This window comes from Lycium barbarum, chromosome 3 (assembly GCF_019175385.1).
Source record: "Lycium barbarum isolate Lr01 chromosome 3, ASM1917538v2, whole genome shotgun sequence".
NCBI lineage: Eukaryota > Viridiplantae > Streptophyta > Magnoliopsida > Solanales > Solanaceae > Lycium > Lycium barbarum.
Genome location: NC_083339.1, coordinates 12,791,542 through 12,812,341, shown reverse-complemented (window position 1 = coordinate 12,812,341; position 20,800 = coordinate 12,791,542). Strand labels below are relative to the sequence as shown.

General features: G+C 36.9%; 1 protein-coding gene and 1 pseudogene across 1 annotated transcript; one reads left to right on the top strand and one right to left on the bottom strand.

The window, feature by feature from the left end:
• Positions 1–347: 347 nt before the first annotated feature.
• LOC132630413 (laccase-17-like) lies at positions 348–4,258 on the bottom strand (annotated as a pseudogene).
• A 4,624-nt stretch (positions 4,259–8,882) lies between these two features.
• LOC132630320 (uncharacterized) lies at positions 8,883–11,489 on the top strand. Its single transcript, XM_060345907.1, has 2 exons — positions 8,883–9,260; positions 9,684–11,489. Exons 1-2 carry the CDS (start codon positions 9,249–9,251, stop codon positions 11,487–11,489), a joined length of 1,818 nt encoding a protein of 605 aa, XP_060201890.1. The 5' UTR covers positions 8,883–9,248.
• The last annotated feature ends 9,311 nt before the right edge of the window (positions 11,490–20,800 follow it).

The following is a 20,800-nucleotide window of genomic DNA, read 5'->3' as shown; positions in this document are numbered from 1 at the left end:
CAGAATAATTTTGCAAAATCAATTTGATTTATAGAAATACATATTTCACTCTGTTTTAGATTCAAGAACTCTATGTAATTAAAAAAATTTATTGGAGGTCAAAAATTAGGTGTCAACAATGATATGAAAGGAAGGTGATCATTCTCATTATTGATTCCAAATTCTCAGAGTTCGAAATTTACCAACGTTCTCGACTCTCTCTCACACGTAATCAAATAAAAAGAACGTTCAGGAATTGATAAAACAAGAAGAAGTACAAAAGATAACCACCAGCTAATAAAACCACAAAACATGAACAATTGAGAAAAAAAAAATGAGAGGTACAAAAATTAAACGAAATTAAACTCTCAACACTTGGGGAGGTCCTTTGGTGAAGGAGGCAGCTTCTGATTTGAAAGTTTTCCATCAAGAACCAACCATGCCATCCTCAATCCCCAACTTGTGTGAACTTCCAGGTGACAAGGCATGAACCATACTCCTCGTGACAAACAACACCATATGTCATTATTTGCGGAGTTAGGAATTCTAACAAGGAGATTAAAAATATAATAGTTTCACACCTAGATTCGAACCTACAACCTGATAGAATTTTTGGCTACATACCTTTGAAAGCTACGTACTATACCGTGTGCCTATTTGGAGCTTTTTATAGTTAAATTCAAAGGTATATTGGTGGCAAGATCGGCATGCATTCTAGTTGTAGTTGTCAATAAGTGCACTGAACTATCCATAGTCGTTTCTATACAGGTTTGCCCTCAATAGTAAATCAATTTGTTTTTCCGCTTTCTATGGCATGCTTCTAAGATCTTTTTGCACTATTTTCATGTATAGTATAGTTTCTAACGAATGGTTCAATTAAGCCCTCTTCAGATCATGCAGTTCCACCCCTGTACACCATGTCATAATTTTTTATCTTGTTCTTTTATGAATAGATGCTTGCATAGTATCTACTTGGTATAGCTATATAGCTAGATATTAGATTTATAAAATGAATGATATTAGAAAACTTTTCAATTACAAATTATTAAGTTACCTGGATTATCGGCAAGAAATCGAATAGCAACCCAACCACCAGAAGGGACACCCACAGTGTTCCTCTCAATAGGGTCAACAAGATTGAAATTTGATGGATCCTTATTAGGGTCAAATTCCCGAACCCTTGGCCAATAGCAAAGAAGTTGAATCCATGAAGATGAAGAGGATGACTTTCAGCACCAAGAGTGCTTGTATCTTGCATTATTAGCTTCACACTAGTGTTAAATGGTAAAACCATGAGTTTTTTATCATTGTTAACTAGGGTGTTATTTGGAGGGTTCCAGTGTAGTTAAACCAATGTAAAGGACTATAATGAAAATCAGGCTTGTATACACCTTTGGATTTTCCAAAGAAATGAGATTGGAGAAGTGCAGTTTTAGGTAGTATAAGTGATACATTATTGATTGAAGCTGGGAATTTTGTGCCATTAGGTCCTTGGCAAGTTTTGTTTTGATCACAAGGACTTGTTCCAAGACCTATTGTGAAAAACAAACATTTATCAACGTTTGGAGGTACATTAGCAGGGAATTGAGGAGTCGCGAGACTTCTTAATCTACATGTAAAATTGGTGACAAAATTTGTGTCATTGAGAGCTGGTAATAATGGTTAAAGAGTGGTAGATTTTTCAAATGGGATTTTGATTCTGATTCGTTCTCTAATATTCTAGCAACTAATGAGTTGTCAAATATGTCAGGACCTGTCACATATGGCTGAGCAGACATGTAAAATGTGGCATTAGGAAAGTGAGGTTTAGTTTTGAGAAGAACATTATAGGTTTGTCCTGGTGTAATAATAAGTGTATTTGTTTCAAAGGGTTTAACATAAATTCCGTCAGCATCGATAATTTGGAGAGTATGATTTGCAATGCTGAAGAAAAGCTCATCATTAAGGTCAGCATTGATCAATCGAAGAAGGTAAGTTTTTTCAGGCTTCACCTTCAGCTTAAAAGTATCTGTGAAAAACATCCAGAAGTGTTAACATTCTCTTGTGTAATCCATATTGTCTCAATTATTTTGGGACGGATGAAGGACTATTAAACCATAACATTCTAACTATACAAAATAATTTTTACTACCTTTGCTAGAGTAATTATACAAAGGGCCAGGAAGTCCAATGATTGTATACGCATCAGATAAATTAGGACCTCCACCTATTTGCAAAGCTTTGGCAATTATGGCTTCAGTGTCTGCATTGAACCATTCCACTGTGACATATATTTGCATTCATCAGTGCACCATTATTATTTTAATATCTTATAGACAAATTAGTCAAGGATTATAGAAATTTCAAATCATTGTTTGACTAATTACCAAAGACAATGGGAACTTCTTTGTGGGGTTTGGTAAATGGATAAGGAGTATTTTCCTTAGGAAGAATGATAATAGGACCATAGCCAGTTGATCTCAATTATGAAATGTGTGAATGCCACCAAGAAGTTCCTCTTTGACCAATTATAGTGAAGTTATACACATATCTCCGGCCAGATTGAATTGAACATTGTGTTACATATGCTGGTCCATCTGCCCATCCACTATCAAGCTGTCGAATTCCATGCCAATCGTTAAAACAAAAATATCATTTAGCTTTGGAGAGTTCAATGTTAAAGTTAGAAGAACACACCCTTAATCGTGAAATATTAATTGCTTGTTAAATCGTGTGAATTGCGTGAAGGTAAGAATTTTTATCTTTAACAATGAATGGAGATGTTGTTCCGAACATGATTGACCACTTCAATTTCAAGACGATCACCTTCCCTTGCCACAATGCGGGGTCTAGGGAATTGTCCATTTAGGGTCTAGGGAATTGTCCATTTACTGTAACCATAGTCTTGGTATGGCACAATCTTGTTACATTTTGAAATTTGATCTGGAAGACTGGAACCCAAAAGAGAAGAAAAACTATGGTATAAGTTATATTAATTCCAAACACAAAACAACATATAATTTAACTTTTATCGATGGACAGTTTAAAGGAACTTTTATACTATCAGATCACCTAAAAAATAATTCCAAGTAATTGTTGTAATAAGTCAAATTAGTGTAAATATCCTTTTTACAATGTTAGTTCATGTAATTTATACCAAAAATGTTGTATACATTAGAAATATTGCATTACACGTGGCACGAAGAGGAGTAGACACGTGGCAAACGAGATTGAACGATGGTATGTTTCTCGATTGAATCCGAAGAGAGCAATTTCATGCGGTCCCGGAGTGAATATCACGAAGCAATTGTCGCGGGTCATTTATGAGCGTCAGACGTTATGCGACCGGGCCAGATATAAAGCTAACGATTACAATTCTGTAATTAAATGGAATTTATTAGCAATTATTAGTCATTATTAGGTACGATTTACAACTTGATGCTAGTGATTATCACTTATAAAAGGAGCTTAAACTCAGTGTAATAGGCATCCTCTTTTTGTAGCAATACTCTTTACTCACAGCTATAAGCAAAAATATTGTTCTTGTGTTATTATTGTTATATCGAGCTTCTAAGCTTCTTTAAGGCTAAGTGTTCAACCTGAGTGATCTTCAACAAAGGATTCCCTCCGAGCTCATACGGCCAAGCTAATTTTATTACATTCTTGCATTACAATTATCTGATTTTGTTACTTATAGTTATAACAAATCAATTCACATATCATTTAAACCAGTAACAAATTTAGATGTACCTTTTTTGGGGTTAACAAATATAAAATAGGAAACTATGTAATTAATGGTATACATACTTCAAATTTATAGTGCCTGGTTGCAGTTGAAACGGTATGCAGGGGCGGCTCAATAAGATCGGTGGCCTAAAGTCAACTTTAACGGGAGGCCTTATTTTTTTTTTCACAATATTTTTTAAAAAGAAAAATTAACCTATAAATCTATAATAGGTAAAAATTAGGCCTCATCCTAGATCTGTTAAGTAGAGGTTTTGGGTACGAGCCTCAGAACAAATTTTTATTGCTAGGGAGTGCTTCCTCTTTAACTGGCTTTGCATGTCTCGAAATCGAGTTAATCGAAAAATTCAATACAGGTACCGAATACTGAATGGAAAAATAAATAAATAGGGCCCCCAAAATTTTGGGGCCTAAAGAACCCCCCCCCCCCCCCCCCCCCCCCCCCCCCCCCCGCGCCCCCAACCCATTTTAGTGGCTTGGCCCTCTGGCCGGCCCTGACGGTATGGAGGAGACATGATGCAATGAGAGAGACAAGAAATATTCCAATAGCACCCATTTTGCACGCACAAGATCTCGTTGCTTGTTCTCTCTTTCTTAAACTTAGATTCGTGGAGCTGTTGTTCTATTAAGTGCATGGAAGTCATGATATATATATATATAGAGAGAGAGATGTTCACAGGATGTTTGGTTGATTTGGTGAAACAAAAAATTAAAGGATAATGTTGATGAGAAGAAATAACTTGATTGTAAGCTATCTCTGGTTAGTCCAGCCGTAGTTGTAGACCCAACTTTGGAGTGGTGTCAAAGACTACAGATGTTGTAGAGTACTAGTATATTTGACATGCAAAATTTTCCTTTTTCTATGTCACCTTAGGCTTTTCCAATAGCTTGCATCAAGCTATAGGCATGATTTTGACCTTCTTCAATACATAGAAACTGTTGGCTTAATATATCGATAATCATTTAAATGTATCCATTAATTTAGTTTAGACACTCAAACTATATCTGTTCAATTGAGCACCTGAATACATAATAGAGTTCGTATTAGACACTTCCGACTCAAATTTTGAAAAAAATTCCGAGCATGTTTTCAAACTCCCATTATGTAAATAAGTTAATAACAAAAAATATGTAGCCTCATTTAATTATACACGTCAGAATCAATTGAAACAAACCTGGAGTTTTACGGCGTAGTACATGATGCTAATATCTATAATTACAAAATCTGATATATTTTAATTGGTTAATTCGGCTACGTTCTTACATTTCAGACTTATTTCGCGGTTATGATTTAACAGTTAGACATTTCATTTTCTTAGTTTGTTTATATGTTATATTCCGCATCGGTATATACCTCATGTTGATTCAGCTAGTCAGTTGATTCGCTCGGTCACACGTAGTCAGGCACCGAGTGTCATGTTACGCCGAGGCCATGGTTCGGGGAGTGACATCCAAGATCCCACTTCAATGTATCGAACCAGCTCACCGGGGTGTGACATCCGCAACTATACAACGCTTCAAATGGTAACCGCTATCGTAGACAAAATCCTTCAAAGCGAAGAACTGATCCGTATGGCCACAAAATCAATCGCACAAGCTCGTAGCATGACCTTCCTGACCCGTCTGGTCTGCTTGGTCAGACCATCGGTTTGAGGGTGAAAGTACTGCACTAAGCTCCTCCCGAAAGAAACATAACTGAGTCTCTTGCTCTAAGATGAACACAACGGGCATTCCATGCCGACGAAGTATCTATTGAGAGTAGACTCCCGCCATCTGCTCAGAATTGTAAGAAATTTGAATCAGCGAAAAATGAACTATCTTGGCCAAGCGGCCCACAAGCACTTAGAATCAAAAACCAATTTCTCCGAGTCCTTTGAAATCGTACTGCCAAAATCCATTGTTATTATTCTTATGATTCACCGCCATGTACTGTCACGACCCAACTAGGGGCCGTGACGAGTACCCGATACTTGTACCAAGCACCCCGTATCTATCATTTTACCTCTATTCCTCAGTGGGCCGTATGAACTATACCATATATTTTTTTTTGTGAACATTAACATTAGTAGCTATTTATAAACATAGGCTAATAAACTTTGTTAGCACGTTATACAGCGACGAGGACAATCCAAAGTACAAAACATCTAACTGTACATATCTGTCTACGAGCCTCTAAACAAAGTGCATATATACATAGGAAGGGCCGGGTTCTGCCGTGCCCGATTATATACACAAAAGTAGTACCAATAGGCTGAAGCTCCGGATCAACTAGAGCACTCTCAAGGAACAGCTGGTGAAGCTCCTAGGGATTAAACTCGTCTGTCTGTTGACCTGCGCGGCATGAAACGCAGCGTCCGCAAGAAGGGACGTCAGTACGAATAATGTACCAAGTATGTAAGGCATAGAAACAGCATACTAAGCAACATTAAATATAATTAACAACATCATAGGCTCATAGAACGTGTGAGGAGGTAAGAAAGTAACCTGTACATAGGAATGCCTTTTTGGCCAGATACCATGCATGCTTGACTTTTCCCCCGCTAAATTTTCTTTTGTTTTAAAAAAAAACATTTCTTTTTCATAGACATAGAAAATAGAACTCATATCCTGTCATGTCATATCATGTCATATCATATCGTGTCATATCATGTCATATCATATCATATCATATCATATCATATCATAGCGCCGAACAACGCCGGCTCGCCCACATAGCGCCGAAATACGTCGGCTCGCCCGTATATCCCGCGTCCGGGATGATATAACGCCAGCTGACCAGGTGGCAACGCGTCTATAGCGCAACATATATCCCTTCCCCTCATATCTCCCTCCCTCCCCCCATGTACATATACATATCATATACATATATCATATAAGCATGCCGGAGAGCCCAAGGAAAAATCATGTTCATCATAATCATCACAAAAATATTCTCATTAGAATAGTTACAATACTTATCGTTCGATAAACGAAACAATTAAGAAAATCCGGGAATAATGGGCCCACCTCGGGTCAAATGAGGTGGCGTACACGATTTACATACGTTACATTTCATGACGTCACTTGTGAGAGTCTTAAGGTAGTCGGGTCCTATTTGTGCAAGTTCTAGATGTTTAGGCAATTTTTCAACATTTCATACAATATTTAATTCAATTCTACTGAATGAAAAAGGGTCAACTTTAAACTCGGATTTCTAAGAATAGGATTGTCCCCGAGGCTCGTATCCACCCTATTATGCCTAAGACATGCCAAAGAAGGAAGGGTGAAGCCTTACATACCTTTTCCGCTTCATACACGTCTCCAAAATCAAGTTTCAAATTCGCCAAAATCTACAATTTGGTCACAATTACCAAATGTTAATTGTAAGGCTTTAAGATTTCAATCTTAACCAATACTTGTCTACAAAAATTTGGGCAGCATCTCCCCTATAAATACAACATCCCCGAGATTTAACTCGGCTCAAATATCAACAACCATACCAACAACAATATCAATAATCATCACAAAACACAATATAGCATAACTAGTCTCCTTTCCAACATAGTGTAATAGTTTTCATTCCAACTTCACATTTTCAATTCAATACCAACATTCTCATATTCATTTACTAATCAAGATCACTCCAATACAATTCGGAACATTCCATATCATTTTACAAAATATTCACAAAATATACAAATTTTCCACCAAACCATAATCCATCCAAAACTTCTAATCTTCAACATACATATTCATAACATATTTCCACCTTCCAATTTCATCAACCATAATCATAATTTGCACCTTAACAATTTCATTTTCATAATTACATAAATCTACCATAAAATCACAAAACTTCCCATAACAACTTAACAACCAACCTTTCATGCTAATATGGACTTACATCCCTCCAAATCCACCAACCAACATAGCCATTCACATTTAAAACTTCATTTCCATATTTACATAAAATTACATTAAAATCACATAAGTTCCTATAATCATTTTCCAACAATTTTTCATGCCATCTTAAACCATTTTTCCTCCACATTCTACAAGTGAACTACATTTATTTTCATCCAAAATTCTCTTCAAATCTCATTCCATAATTCACAATGCCAACGGACGAATTTATATCGCTATTTTCCCGTTCTAATCCGTTAAAACTTTAAATAAACTTGTTAGCAATGAAAAGGAACCTTATCCATACCTTAAGAATTCAGCCACCACGTTATCACCCTCCTCCTTGGTTGATTTTTAGCTCAAATTGAAGACAACGCAGCGTACAACACTTTTCCCTTCATGAGCTTCGCGATTCGGGGCTTAGATTTTGGTCAAAATTGATTTCTCTCTAAATTTCTCCTCCCTTTCTCTCTCTAGAATGTTCTAAATGTTTATGGGTGTGCTTTGGTCTGAAATGTGGAGAGAAAACCGAAACTTTTCATTAAATGACAATAGAAATGGGCCTGACCCGATTTGAAGTCGGGTTGGGCCGAATTCACTGTTCATCTCGACCTTTCTGCCTTAAAATGTCCATATCTCCTTGTACCGACGTCACCTGGGAACCCACGACCTATGGTTGGAAAGTTAATTCAATTATCTACAACTTCTATTTCTTGGTATTTTTCCAAATTCCAAACTTATAATACTGGTTTTTCCCCTAAAAGTCAGATCACCCGAAAACGTTTTCTTAAAAATATTCGTTTCGAAGACTTCCACTTTGATTTGGCCCAAGGGTCCTTCTTGAGTTGTGTTTAACTCCACATATGTGATTCATATGACTTTTCAGATGTCCCAAAAAAATGTCGATGTGTGGGCCCCACTTCAACAAATAATCTGACGTTCAAAAATACGGGATATAACATGTACGCCGTTTTGAAACCTGATACCACCTCGTAGTTCCTGGGTGAAATTGAATACCTCGGGCCGTGAGCCTCCTCCGTGACTAACATGGTCACATCCCCCACATAGGAAAACATATGCACTCCCTGACTCCCATATTACCCTCACTGCTACATCGTCCCTCCTTTTCATTTCCCATAAGCACTTACCTCGAATCAGGGGCGGATCTACGTATATCCCAGGGTGTTCATCCGAACCCCCTCAGTCGAAAAATTACACTGTTTATATAAGGCCAAATTTTTATTTTATGTGTATATATTTAATATTGAACCCTCTCAAAACAAACGAAAAGCGCAACTCAGTGGCGCAGGGGGTTCAGAGTTGCCCGTTACACGCGGGTTCGAACCCCAGCAGCCCCGCTTGCAATATTTTCCTGAACATTTTATTTCAGCTGTTTCATTAAACAAAACGACGTAGTTTAGTAACGTTATATTTACTTAAAATAAATGGACAAAACGACGTAGTTTTGTAGGGGACAAATCTAATTGGATTAATTGGATTCAAATCCCTAAATAAGTCAAATATTGAACAAACCAAATGTTTTCATTCTCTTCTCTTCCGTCACTGTCACCTCACCTAACACCTTTCTTTCTTTTTTTTTTTTTTTTGCTCAGTTTCTTTTTGCTGATTTGTTTGCCTCCGCCACTGCTCTCTGGTCTCCGTTCATGGCTTCTTCGGTAAGTTCTTAGATCCCTCCTTTCTCCATTTTTTTTATCTTTTCTAAAATTTATATTTGCTTTATTGCGAGAATAAAATACTGGGTATGTTGTTGTTGTTGTTGTTGTTATTTTGGATATTTGCTATAAATTTTAGCTCGATTGCTTCAAATTTGCCCGGAGTGACTGAGAATTGGTCAGTTGCAAAATTTTCTCTTGCTTTTTAGATTATACCCATGGAATCTTGGAGATATGATAGTCAACTTTCAGATGCAATTTTTCAGTTGTAATTTTAATATAAATGAATATATAATTTTCAGATGCAATTACTTATTTTAGGAAGAACAATTTATTCTAGGAAGAAGGAACTAAATGAGTAAAATTGTCTACAAAATTGTTTATTTCTTTTAAGTTCTAACAAAATTCTTATTTTTTACGATTCAGTCTCAACGTTCAGTGAAGAACTATTTTACGAAAGTACCGAAATCAAGTGTAGCTTCTTCTAGTCAACCTAACCAGGAAGCAAATGCCAACCATTCAGAAGTACCATTACCTTCTTCTCAAGTATTTGATTTGAGTACTTTAAATTATGATCCGGGTGAAAGAACCCCAATCTTGGACTATCATCCAAATCATCGTGATGTTATTAGAAGAGCATACCTTATTAATGGTCCTTGTCAACCTCGGTTGCTTCAGCATGAGTATCCTCAAACGAATATTTCTGGATCAATGCGCCGTTTTAATTCTGAATGGTTTGATGATGTATATCATGATTGGTTGGAGTATAGTGTTAGTAAAGATGCAGTCTATTGTTTGTATTGTTATCTATTTAATGGCTACAACACCAATCAAGGTGGGGGTGAAATATTTTCAACTGTTGGGTTTAAGAGTTGGCAGAAAAAAAAGAATCTTGGAAAACATATTGGTCTACCAAACAACCCACATAACCAGTCAAAAAAGAAATGTCAAGATTTATTGCGGGTACAACAGTCTATTCATTTTGCACTTGAGATGCAATTTAGTCAATTTAAGCATGCATATTTGGTCCGTTTAAGTGCTTCTGTTGATGTAGTAAGACTTCTTATAACTCAAGGATTGGCATTTCGAGGTCATGATGAATCTAAATCATCACTTAGTAGGGGTAGTTTTCTTCAAATTCTCTCATGGTATGCGAAAAAGTGTGATAATATTCGTGATTATGTACTGGAACATGCTCCTCAAAATGATCAAATGACTTCTCCAATGATTCAAAAAGATATTGTGAGTGCTTGTAAGATAGAAACAATTAAAGCTATTCTTGAGGAATTAAATGGTGACTACTTTTCTTTACTAGTTGATGAGTCTTTTGATGTGTCACGCAAGGAGCAAATGGCTATTGTCTTACGATATATTGATAGAAATGGATTTGTGATGGAGCGGCTTCTTGACATTGTTCATGTTCAAGATACTAGTGCTTTATCTCTAAAGAGGGCAATTGTTAATTTACTTGCTCAACATTCCTTAAGTCTATCATATGTGCGTGGACAATGTTACGATGGGGCAAGCAATATGCAAGGTGAGATCAATGGCCTTAAAATGTTGATTAGGCAAGAAAGTAGATCAGCCCATTCCATTCATTGTTTTTCTCATCAACTTCAACTAACTCTTGTTGCGGTCTCGAAAAAATGTATTCAAGTGGGAAAACTTGTAGTGTTGGTTTCAAATATTTTGAATGTATTGGGATCTTCTTTTAAGCGTATGGATGAATTTCGAGATTCTCAAAAAGAAAGAATTCAAGAGGCATTAGATTTGGGTGAGCTTACAACCGGTAGTGGCTTGAATCAAGAACTTGGTCTTTCAAGAGCTTGTGATACGCGTTGGGGATCTCATTTTAAATCTTTCAACAATTTTATTCTTATGTTTGGCTCTATTCTTAATGTTCTTGAATCACTTGTTCTTGATGCACGATTATTGGATGAAAGAGCCAAGGCAATGGGATATCTTGAAGCTTGTCGAACATATGAGGTTGCGTTCATGTTGCATTTGATGAGTGATGTTTTAGCAATCACAAATGAGCTTAATAAATGCTTACAAAAAAAGGAGCAAGATTTGGCAAATGCCATGTTACTTGTTGAAGTAGCAAAAATAAGGTTGCAAGCATATAGGGATGAAGAATGGGATTCTCTTATTGTTAGGGTGTCTTTGTTTTGTATCAAGCATGAAATTTTGGTACCTAACTTTGAGGAGCCATATGTTAGCTCTTTAAGATAACGAAGGAGACTTGGTGACAATAAAGTCTCTCATCATTATCGTGTTGAGGTATTTTGCAATATTATTGATTGGCAACTTCAAGAACTTAAAGATCGTTTTGGCGAAGCGACGACTGATTTGCTTCATGGAATTTCTTGTTTGAATCCAATTGACTTGTTTTCAAGTTTTGATATCAGGAAAATAATGAAAATGGCTAAATTATATCCTGATGACTTTAATGAATTCAATATGGGTTCTCTTGAGAATCAACTTGCAAGTTACATTATTGATGTTCGTGATGTTGATGAAAGGTTCTACAATCTAAAAGGGCTTTGTGATCTTTCAAAAAAATTAGTTCAGACAAAAAAGCATTCAAATTATCCTCTTGTATTCCGCTTAGTGAAACTTGCTTTGCTTCTGCCGGTTGCCACTGCATCCGTTGAAAGAGCTTTTTCAGCAATGAAGTTTATCAAGAATGACTTGCGGAGTCAAATGAGTGATGATTTTTTTAGCGGTTGTTTGGTGCCTTATCTAGAAAAAGATGTATTTGATAATGTTTCTAATGATGCTATTATTAAGACATTTCAAGATATGAAACCTCGTAGAGTACAATTGTAGAACTCCATGGTCTTGCTTGTGTAGTCTAACTTAGTTTCTTTGTTTTTGCTTCAAAAGCTCCCAAGCTTTTACTTTTGTTATATGGCATCTTCAAGTTGCCTTTCTTAATGGAAACTTCTTACTTTATTAGCTTTTGCTTAGTTTATTACCTATATTGTGGGATTTTATTGTGATATTTTTCTTCATCATGAGCGGAGGTGCCTTCACCCAGCTTCGAGGTTTATGTACGCCTCAAGCAGGCCTTTGACAACACTATTCTTGCTTCGAGCATGATTTTTAGTATTGTCTGTGCAAGAGTGATGCTTAATTTATTATATAGGAATTAGTTCCTATGTGTAGTTCTACTTTGATTTCTAACAATTTGCTACATTGATGACATTGTCTCAGATATAGAAGCTCTTCCGAACCATTTACGGAGGAAGTATGCCTTACTGCGTGATTTAGATAAAAGTCTGCAAGGTATTACTTATATTCCAAATTTTATATATTATTGGACTATTAAGGTTCTCTCATGCAAGTTAGTTGCTTTTTGACTTTCCATTGCTATGTGCTTCGTTAAGCATACTTTATGTATTTAAGTTATTCCTGATCCGACCCGCTCATTTGCCAACACAAGCGTGCTTATTTTATTTTTTGAACCCCCTGAACTGAAATCCTGCCTCCGCCACTGCCTCGAATAGCTGTACTACTCTACATCTTGCTTGGTCCCAAAATACCAAGCTTCACCAGGATGAGAAATAATGATAATGCCCTTACCTTAGCGCAAATACGTCCACCTGTGCTGCATCGAACTCAACTCTTGATGATGAAAAAGCGTCAAAAACTATGATGATCCAAGAATGTCAAATAACGAACCTCCTAAAGGTTTAGATTCTAGATTGAAATCAAGCTATTGTCTATCCCGTGGTTTCAGGAGACTGGTGCAGTGAGCGCACTTGCGGAAAGGACACCACAGATGTGAAGTCGCAGAAGCGGATGTTTGTGCGTAGGAGCGGGCTTTCTTGTAAAGGAGATTTTTTCGCAGGTACAGAGACACGTTCGCAGAGGCGATATCACATACGCGAAAAAAGATCCGTAGGTGCGAACTTAACTGGAGAGTAAAAGGTTCACAGAAGTGTGAGTACTCGCGCATAAGCGAGTCCGTCCAGGGGGAAAAACGTCCGCTTCAGCTTCAAGTATGGGTGAAGTGGGAGTCTTTTCAAAACTCCCAAAATCTCTCCCTCTTCCCTCAACCGATAACACTTCCCCCATTCCCCAACTATTACAATTCTTCACCACCCCCTTCACAATAAAACTCCAACCTTATACTCCTCTCCACCCCACATTCGAAAATCTCAAAGAAAAGGACCAAACTTTTGGGTGGATTTCGAAGGTTTGGATGGCGTTAAACTTGTTATTATCGCAAAGCATGTTTATGGGTTTTAGAATTTTGGTAGAAACCTTTGAAAAATTGGGCTTGGTACATTTTCATGTGGGTTCTTTGTGTGGGTTGGGTTAGGTGTTGTTTGCCTTGGGATCATGTTTACCACTGTTAGAGCATTGCAATGGTTCAAATTTTGGTTAAAACTTGAAGGGTAAATCAGGTGGGGTGTTCATGGTGGCTCTTGTGGGGGTTCGAGATTTTTAGGGTGTTGTTGCTTGAAATCTTGCTAAATCATGTTCCTTACTCATGCATGCATAGATTATTTCATGATCTAGGAGCGGGAGTATGAATTTTTGACTGAGACCATGGTCGAAATTGAGTGGGGTTCGGCAGTTCTGGGTTTGTGAGGAAAATAACAATTTTCGTATCTACAATAAAAGGTTCGCAGGTATGGTACCACATCTGCGAGAGGTATGCGCAGATGCAACTCCGCATCTGCGTAAAACTCTCTGCAAGTGAGGACTTTGTCGAGTAACTGAAAATGCGCAGAAGCTGATTATCATCCGCAGAAGCGTTGCCATGTCTGCGAGAAACTTTTTGCAGCTGTGAGGGAACTGGAATATTTCTGCAACCAGTGAGTTTGCTTCGGGTCTTCGCGTGACCTGATTTGTTGGTTTCTGAGGCTGTAAACCAGTGTTTTAACTTGTTGAACATGGTTCCAATGACGGATTAATTTGGATTTGATCTTTTTAGGTGGTTAAGTGGTGAGAATGGATAAGAACATGGGTGACAATGTGGTGGGAGGCTAAGAAATTATGGAAGAAAATGCAGGGGAGCAGCAGTATGATACCACGAGGTTCATGTCTCGGGACTTCCATTTCTGCTACTATTCTAATTTGTTTGACAAACAAGCTACTACCCGAAAAGGGGATTGACTTGGTGAAGGTATCCAAGCTCTTAACGGGGTTCTATGGTTGCCTAGCGGCCATCAGTTGGACGTGCTTTGCCTCCACCCCATGCATGGCGAATGAAGAATGGGTTAAGGGAATTCTATGTGTTACGGTTCGCATTTTCGCAGGCGGGGTTAGCGCTCAGAAAAGCTACTTCGAAGTTGGTGGTGCTCTTTCGGACTTTGTTTTAAAAGAGTCGCCACCTAATTTTTAGAAAATTAGGAAAACCAGTTTTGAAGGGTTTATTCATACACCGTGAAAAATCCTTCTTAATCTAAAGTTCTAGGTAAGGGTTCTGGTGATCCCCTAAGGAAGGTATTAAGCACCCTAGACCTTTGATCATGTTGGGTTTCCTACCCATTTTATCCTTTAAGTCCTATTTTTTTTTTTTTTAATATAGGAGGATCTAAGGAAATCTTATCGCTTTAAGACAAGGATGTCCCCCATAGCATATAGATTGGTCATGACACCCCTCATTTGGGGGTAGATACTATGAGTCAAGCTAAGCTTGGCTCTTCTCTGCCCCTCTTGAGGTGTCTTGGAAAAGACCAGTCTAGGCCAAGTGGCCCATACTTTCCTTAGGAGTACTTAACACACTTCCATAACCAACATCAAGACTAACTCCCATTGAACTAAGGGTGTCAAGTGGGCCGGGCCAGCCCGGACCCGGCCCACCACCGGCCCGACCCAAGCCCACTAAGAGGTGTAAGGGGTTGGGCTAGGTGGGTTTTATTAGGGGCCTGGGCCGGACAAGGTGGACAGCCCACTAGCCCGGCCCATCAGCAGCTCGGGTGATGGCCCACCGGGGCACCGGCCCGGCCCACTTCAAATAAAAAAAAAGATAAGTACTACATTTATTACTAATAATAAGTATTTTAAAAACATTGTATCCCAATAAAATAGTTGTAGCTATAATTGTGGGATTCTTAAAATTTTGGAAGCAAATATATGAAATATTTATTAATTATTCAAACCATAGTTAGAATCTTACTTTAGTTTATTAAAACTTAACCATTAATTTTAACTCATGTAATGTGTCTCTTATTCAAGTAAGAACTTGGGGAAAATGGAGACAATAAAAATGGAGAGGAGTCGGATCCGTTAATATTTAATTGCTACTAAATGAAAACTAATTAGCTCACCTTTTTTTTTAAAAAAAAAAATAGTGGTCACTGGTCAGCTGAGCCCCACAGAATTAATAAAGTGGGCAGTGACCTTTTCCAACGTTTGAAAACTAGTTAGCTCTTCCTTTGTTTTTTTTTTCAAACTAGTTAGCTCTTCCTTTGTTTTTTTTTTCCAATTAATAATGGGCAGGTGGGCCCCAAAGAATTAACAAAGTGGCCAAGTAACCGTTGCCAATGGAAAGATTGGCAATTCAACCGTTGGCCCAAAAAAGGACCCCTCAACCCCTTAAAACTATTTTTGACCTTTAAGTTTAAAAAATTACAGTTTAACCCATTTTTCACCTATAAATACCTCATACAATTCATCATTTTTTACTACAATCCTCTCATTTTATCTCACTTTCCCTCTTAATTTTCAGAAATTTCTATAATTTTAGTATTCTACTTTAATTGTTTTTGCAAATTTGCAATTAATAAGAACAAGTGGAAGGCTTCAAGTATTCAATTCATCAATTTACGATCACGTTGTTATTTCGTTATCTCCGAGAATTTGGTACCTTCGTTCCATCTCTTACTTTTATTTAGTACTTTAATTCTTGCATTTTAATTTTAATTTTCGTTATTTTAATTGCATAATGAAACCACTAAAAAGAATCGGTAAAGCTTTATGTCCCGGTGGTAGTAGTAGCGGTAAGAAAAAATCTGGTAGTAGTAGTGGTAAGGGTAGTACTAGCGCTAGAAATTATACTCGTGTTCCGCAAGCACCACCTAGTGAAATAGACGACATAGGTGTGGGTGCACATGATATGAATTATATAGAATTACAAGAAATGTACGGTATAGAAGATGAGAATGAAGTTGAGATACAAGTAGACGATGATGATAATGACAATAATACACCCACTAGTCCCGCTAATGATATTGCTCAGTCTCGAACTGAGGCTCAGGGTCGTCCTCCACTGCCTGAAGGAGCCCAAAAAAAAAAAACTAGCGCCCGGAAAAAAACTAGCTTAGTGTGGAATTATTTTGCCCGATTAGAAAATAATCCGGATTATGTTGCATGTAAAATTTGTGAGATACCTTATAAGCATAGCACCGGGGGTAGTAAAGGGGGGACGGGTCAATTGACTAGACATTTGGATAACAATCACCCAAATTGGAAAGAAGAGATAGCAGAAGCTCAGGGTGCCATCGGGGGATTAACCCAAACAAGACTGAACCTAAAGACCGGTAAATTAAGTGGATCATATAATAAAATTAAGGATTGTGAAGAATTAGCGAAAATGATAGCTGTGGGTTGTTTGCCTTTCACCTTTGCTTCTTCTGATGCTTTTATTCATTATATACAAAAAATTTATAATCCTATGTTTAGCGGTATTCCTAGAACTACTTGTAGATCTGATATTTTTAGACTTCATAGACAATATCTGTTTTATCTACGTTATTTATTGACATATCTCCCTTGTAGAGTTTCTCTCACCTCGGATCTTGGTCGTGCTGTTAATAGAAATGATTATTTAACAGTTACTTGTCATTGGATAGATGATAATTTTAATATGCAAAAACGTATTTTAGCTTTTCAATATGACGAAGACCGTAGACATACTGCACAATTCATATCTGATACTGTCACTGTCATTGCAAAATATTATGGTCTTACAAGCAATGTTTTATGTATGGCCTTTGATAATGCTTCTAACAACACATCTGCTATCGACAGTTTAAAATCTGAGTTGTCTCCACCTTTACCTGAAATATTTCATGTCCGGTGTACTTGTCATAGTTACAATTTAATTGTTCAAGATGGTCTTTCTTTCTTTGAGCATGTGATTGAGAAAATTAGACACGCAGTTGGTTTTATTCAAGGAAATAATAATAGGAAGCGACTTGCTGAATTTAAAAATAAATGTAGGCAAAATAATCTTAGACCAAGATTTATGCCTGAAGAAATAGACACTAGGTGGAATTCTACTTATGATTTCTTAAAAACTTGTGTTGAATATAAAGTTCCTATAACTGCAACTTTTAACCAATTTTCTACTAGATATCCCGAGTTAATGTTAAGTGATTTTGATTGGATCAAAATTAAGGATGTTGTAGATTTTTTAGAAATTTTTTATTTCGCTACTCTGGAATTTTCCGGTGCTTATTATCCTACTGTTTGTAACATTTTAGCTTATCTAGCTGATATCTCTTATTTGCTTAAAGAATATAAGTTTAAAGAAGGTTACACAGATGCTGTTACTGCAATGATAATTAAATTCAAAAAGTATTTCTTTCCTATTCCTCCTATTTACTTAGTTGGTGCTATATTAAATTTGTGTATTAAATATATTAATATGTCAGAATTGACTCGTATTATATATACTTCTTTAGATATTAAAACTACCGAGGAACCATCCCTTCTTAAAGCTATGTGTGATGCAAATGATTACGCACAACAATTATATAACCATTATTCTACATTACTTGATAATGCTACACCGACTTCTATCCCATGTGGTCCTTCTAACGAAACTTCATCTTCTAAAAGACAGGCACAAAGTGTGCCTATCATGGGTGTTCCTAGATTATCTATTTGGTCTCAAATAGCACCTCAACAAAGTAATACAAACTTTGATGAGCTTCAATTTTTTTTTGAGACAGCCATTGGAGCCTTTCGAAGATGGAGTTAATGCACTGGATTGGTGGAGGAACAATAGAAGACAATTTCCTGTTCTTTCAACAATGGCTAGAGATGTGCTAAATGTTCCAATGTCAACTATTGCATCAGAAAGTGCATTTAGCCAACGAAGGCAGCAGCTCGGAGACAACCGACACTCATTGGGCAGCAACGTAATGAATGTTCTAGTATGTTTCAAAGATTGGATTAGATCAGAGCGAAGAAATCAAGGAAGAGAACAAGATCCAAGAGAAGAGCAGCAACTTGAAGATGTAATGTCACTTGGAGATCCATCGGTACAAACATCTCCAATGTATGGAGATGTCGATTATGAAAATTTTGAGCCAATTCCTCCTAATGTTAATATGGAAGAATTGAATAAAATGGTGGAAAATATGTAGATTTAAATTTGAAGAGTTGCCAAATTGAATTTTCTTTTTCTAGTTTAAGTTTATGAAATCAAAGAAAAGTAAATGTAAGTTTGTAAGCTTTAAAGTTTAAATTCGACTTTGCAATTATCGATTAATAAAACTAAAGACTCACTGAGCCTTTGAATTTCTTTTCAAATTTGTGTTATAATTTTATTTATAATTTTATTTACAAGAATAATAATCTGTACGCAGTCAAAATAGAATTATAAATGTAATTGTGTAAAACTAATCCTACACAAGCAGCAACTCCAAGACAAATTTCTGCAAGGAGGGACAAACATTGATCAGTGCCAAAAAGCAACAAGACATTATAAGAGGCTGACAAAATCAGTGAAATGACAAGCCTCTGAAATTGCTGATGCGTGAAATAAATCAAATACCCCTTTTAAGTTACTATCTTGCTGTTGGCTTACACAAGTTCAAAAATATTTCAATAGGTTATACAGTATATAATAATATAAACTATTAGTTATATATATATATATAATAATAATATATTAATAAAATCTTATTAGTTTCAAATATTTTATATATAATAATAATTAAATATTTTTTAGCGTATTGAAATGTCTCCGCCGATGATGGAGGTGTTACAATCTGCACATGACATTAGGACTTAGCATTAGATGAGATAATTAAATTAAGAACTTTGGTTTAGTATCAAAACTCATGTGCATTGTTCCCATTTAGTTCCCATTTAGATGAGTAGGAAATTTAGAGAAAGACGAGAGTAGGGAATTGTGAGATAATATGGAGAAGAATGAATGGTATTTATAGATTGAAAATACGGCCAAAGTATAATTTAAGGAACTTGATGGTTAAAATAAAGTTGACAACAACTAGATTTTAAAGTATCAAACTTAATAAATTTTAGTATTAGAATTTGTTTTAAAAATAATTAAAATCCGGCTCGGCCCACTAACTAAAACCCGGCCCGGCCCACTAACTAAAACTCGGCCCGACTCACTAACGGGCCCGGTTAGCCCGAGGTGTAGCCCCTATCCAAGGTGGGCTGGGCCGGACACCCTTTCCCTCTCCAAGCCCGGCCCCTTAACTTACGGCCCGACCCGGCCCCTTGTGGCCCACGTTAAAATGGCCCGGCCCACTTGACACCCATACATTGAACACCATTCATTTTAGCATAAGCACAACAACACTAGTCACTTCTTTCTCCTAATTCTGTGTTTTATAGGACTTTAAAATACTAATGATGCAGGATTATTTATTGCTAGGCACAGTTCTTATTTAGGCTAGGTTATACTGCAGTTTTCAGCAAAGTCTAGGTGACACTAGTTAATTCAAGAAGTGGAAAGTCTTTACTAATTTAAGATCAGTCTAATGTTCTTTTCCAAGCTTAGATTCAGTTGAGTGTCTTCACATGACCACAGTCCTCACATGAAACCATACCAATCTCAAAGCTCATTCCTTAGAAAAGCAAGAAAGCAACCAGAGAAAGCAAGCCTCAGGAAAGAAGAGAGACATGTATGCAAACATCAGAAAAAGAACAATTCACCTCTTTAGGACTTAGTTAATGGCAATTCAGCGTCTCTGATCATGACAAGGTCATGACAGACACCTATTTTTGTTTCAAACTTAGTTTTAGAACAATATAAAATTTAAAATCCTTAGGGCATGGCAAAAATATAACAAGTGATTGTTCCTTTATTTTAACTTAGTTTTTAAGCAACAAAGAATCTCAAGGATTTCCCCCAAGGCTGGGCAAACTACCATTGGCCTATTACAAACTCTTACTGAACCTCCACAGTCATGAGAATAAGGTTCAAGGAGTTGAGGAAGCCTTAGGGTCCTGAAAGAAGGGTAGGATAGGGTGAGGTCATCACCTCCCCATCCCTTTCCTGCACCTCACTTTCAGCAAAAAGGGATCCTAGGTCCCACTGGTCGTTACCTCCAGCTCACACCTAGGCTCACCTTTTAATCTCCCAAAGCAAACCCCACCCTTTTACCTCAATCTCCTACCAAATGCAAACCACCAAAACTCATGGACAAAGATGGCTTGCCACTGCCCACCCCTTTAAAATGAGCCTCATTTAAATCCTAACTAATCATATGAATCAAATAGTTTCTAGTCAATTTCAGTTTTAAACTCATACCATATGAAATCTCAATGAATACCTTTAGTTATTAATACTCAAGAAAGTGGGACAATTAAGTTACTTAAAAGTT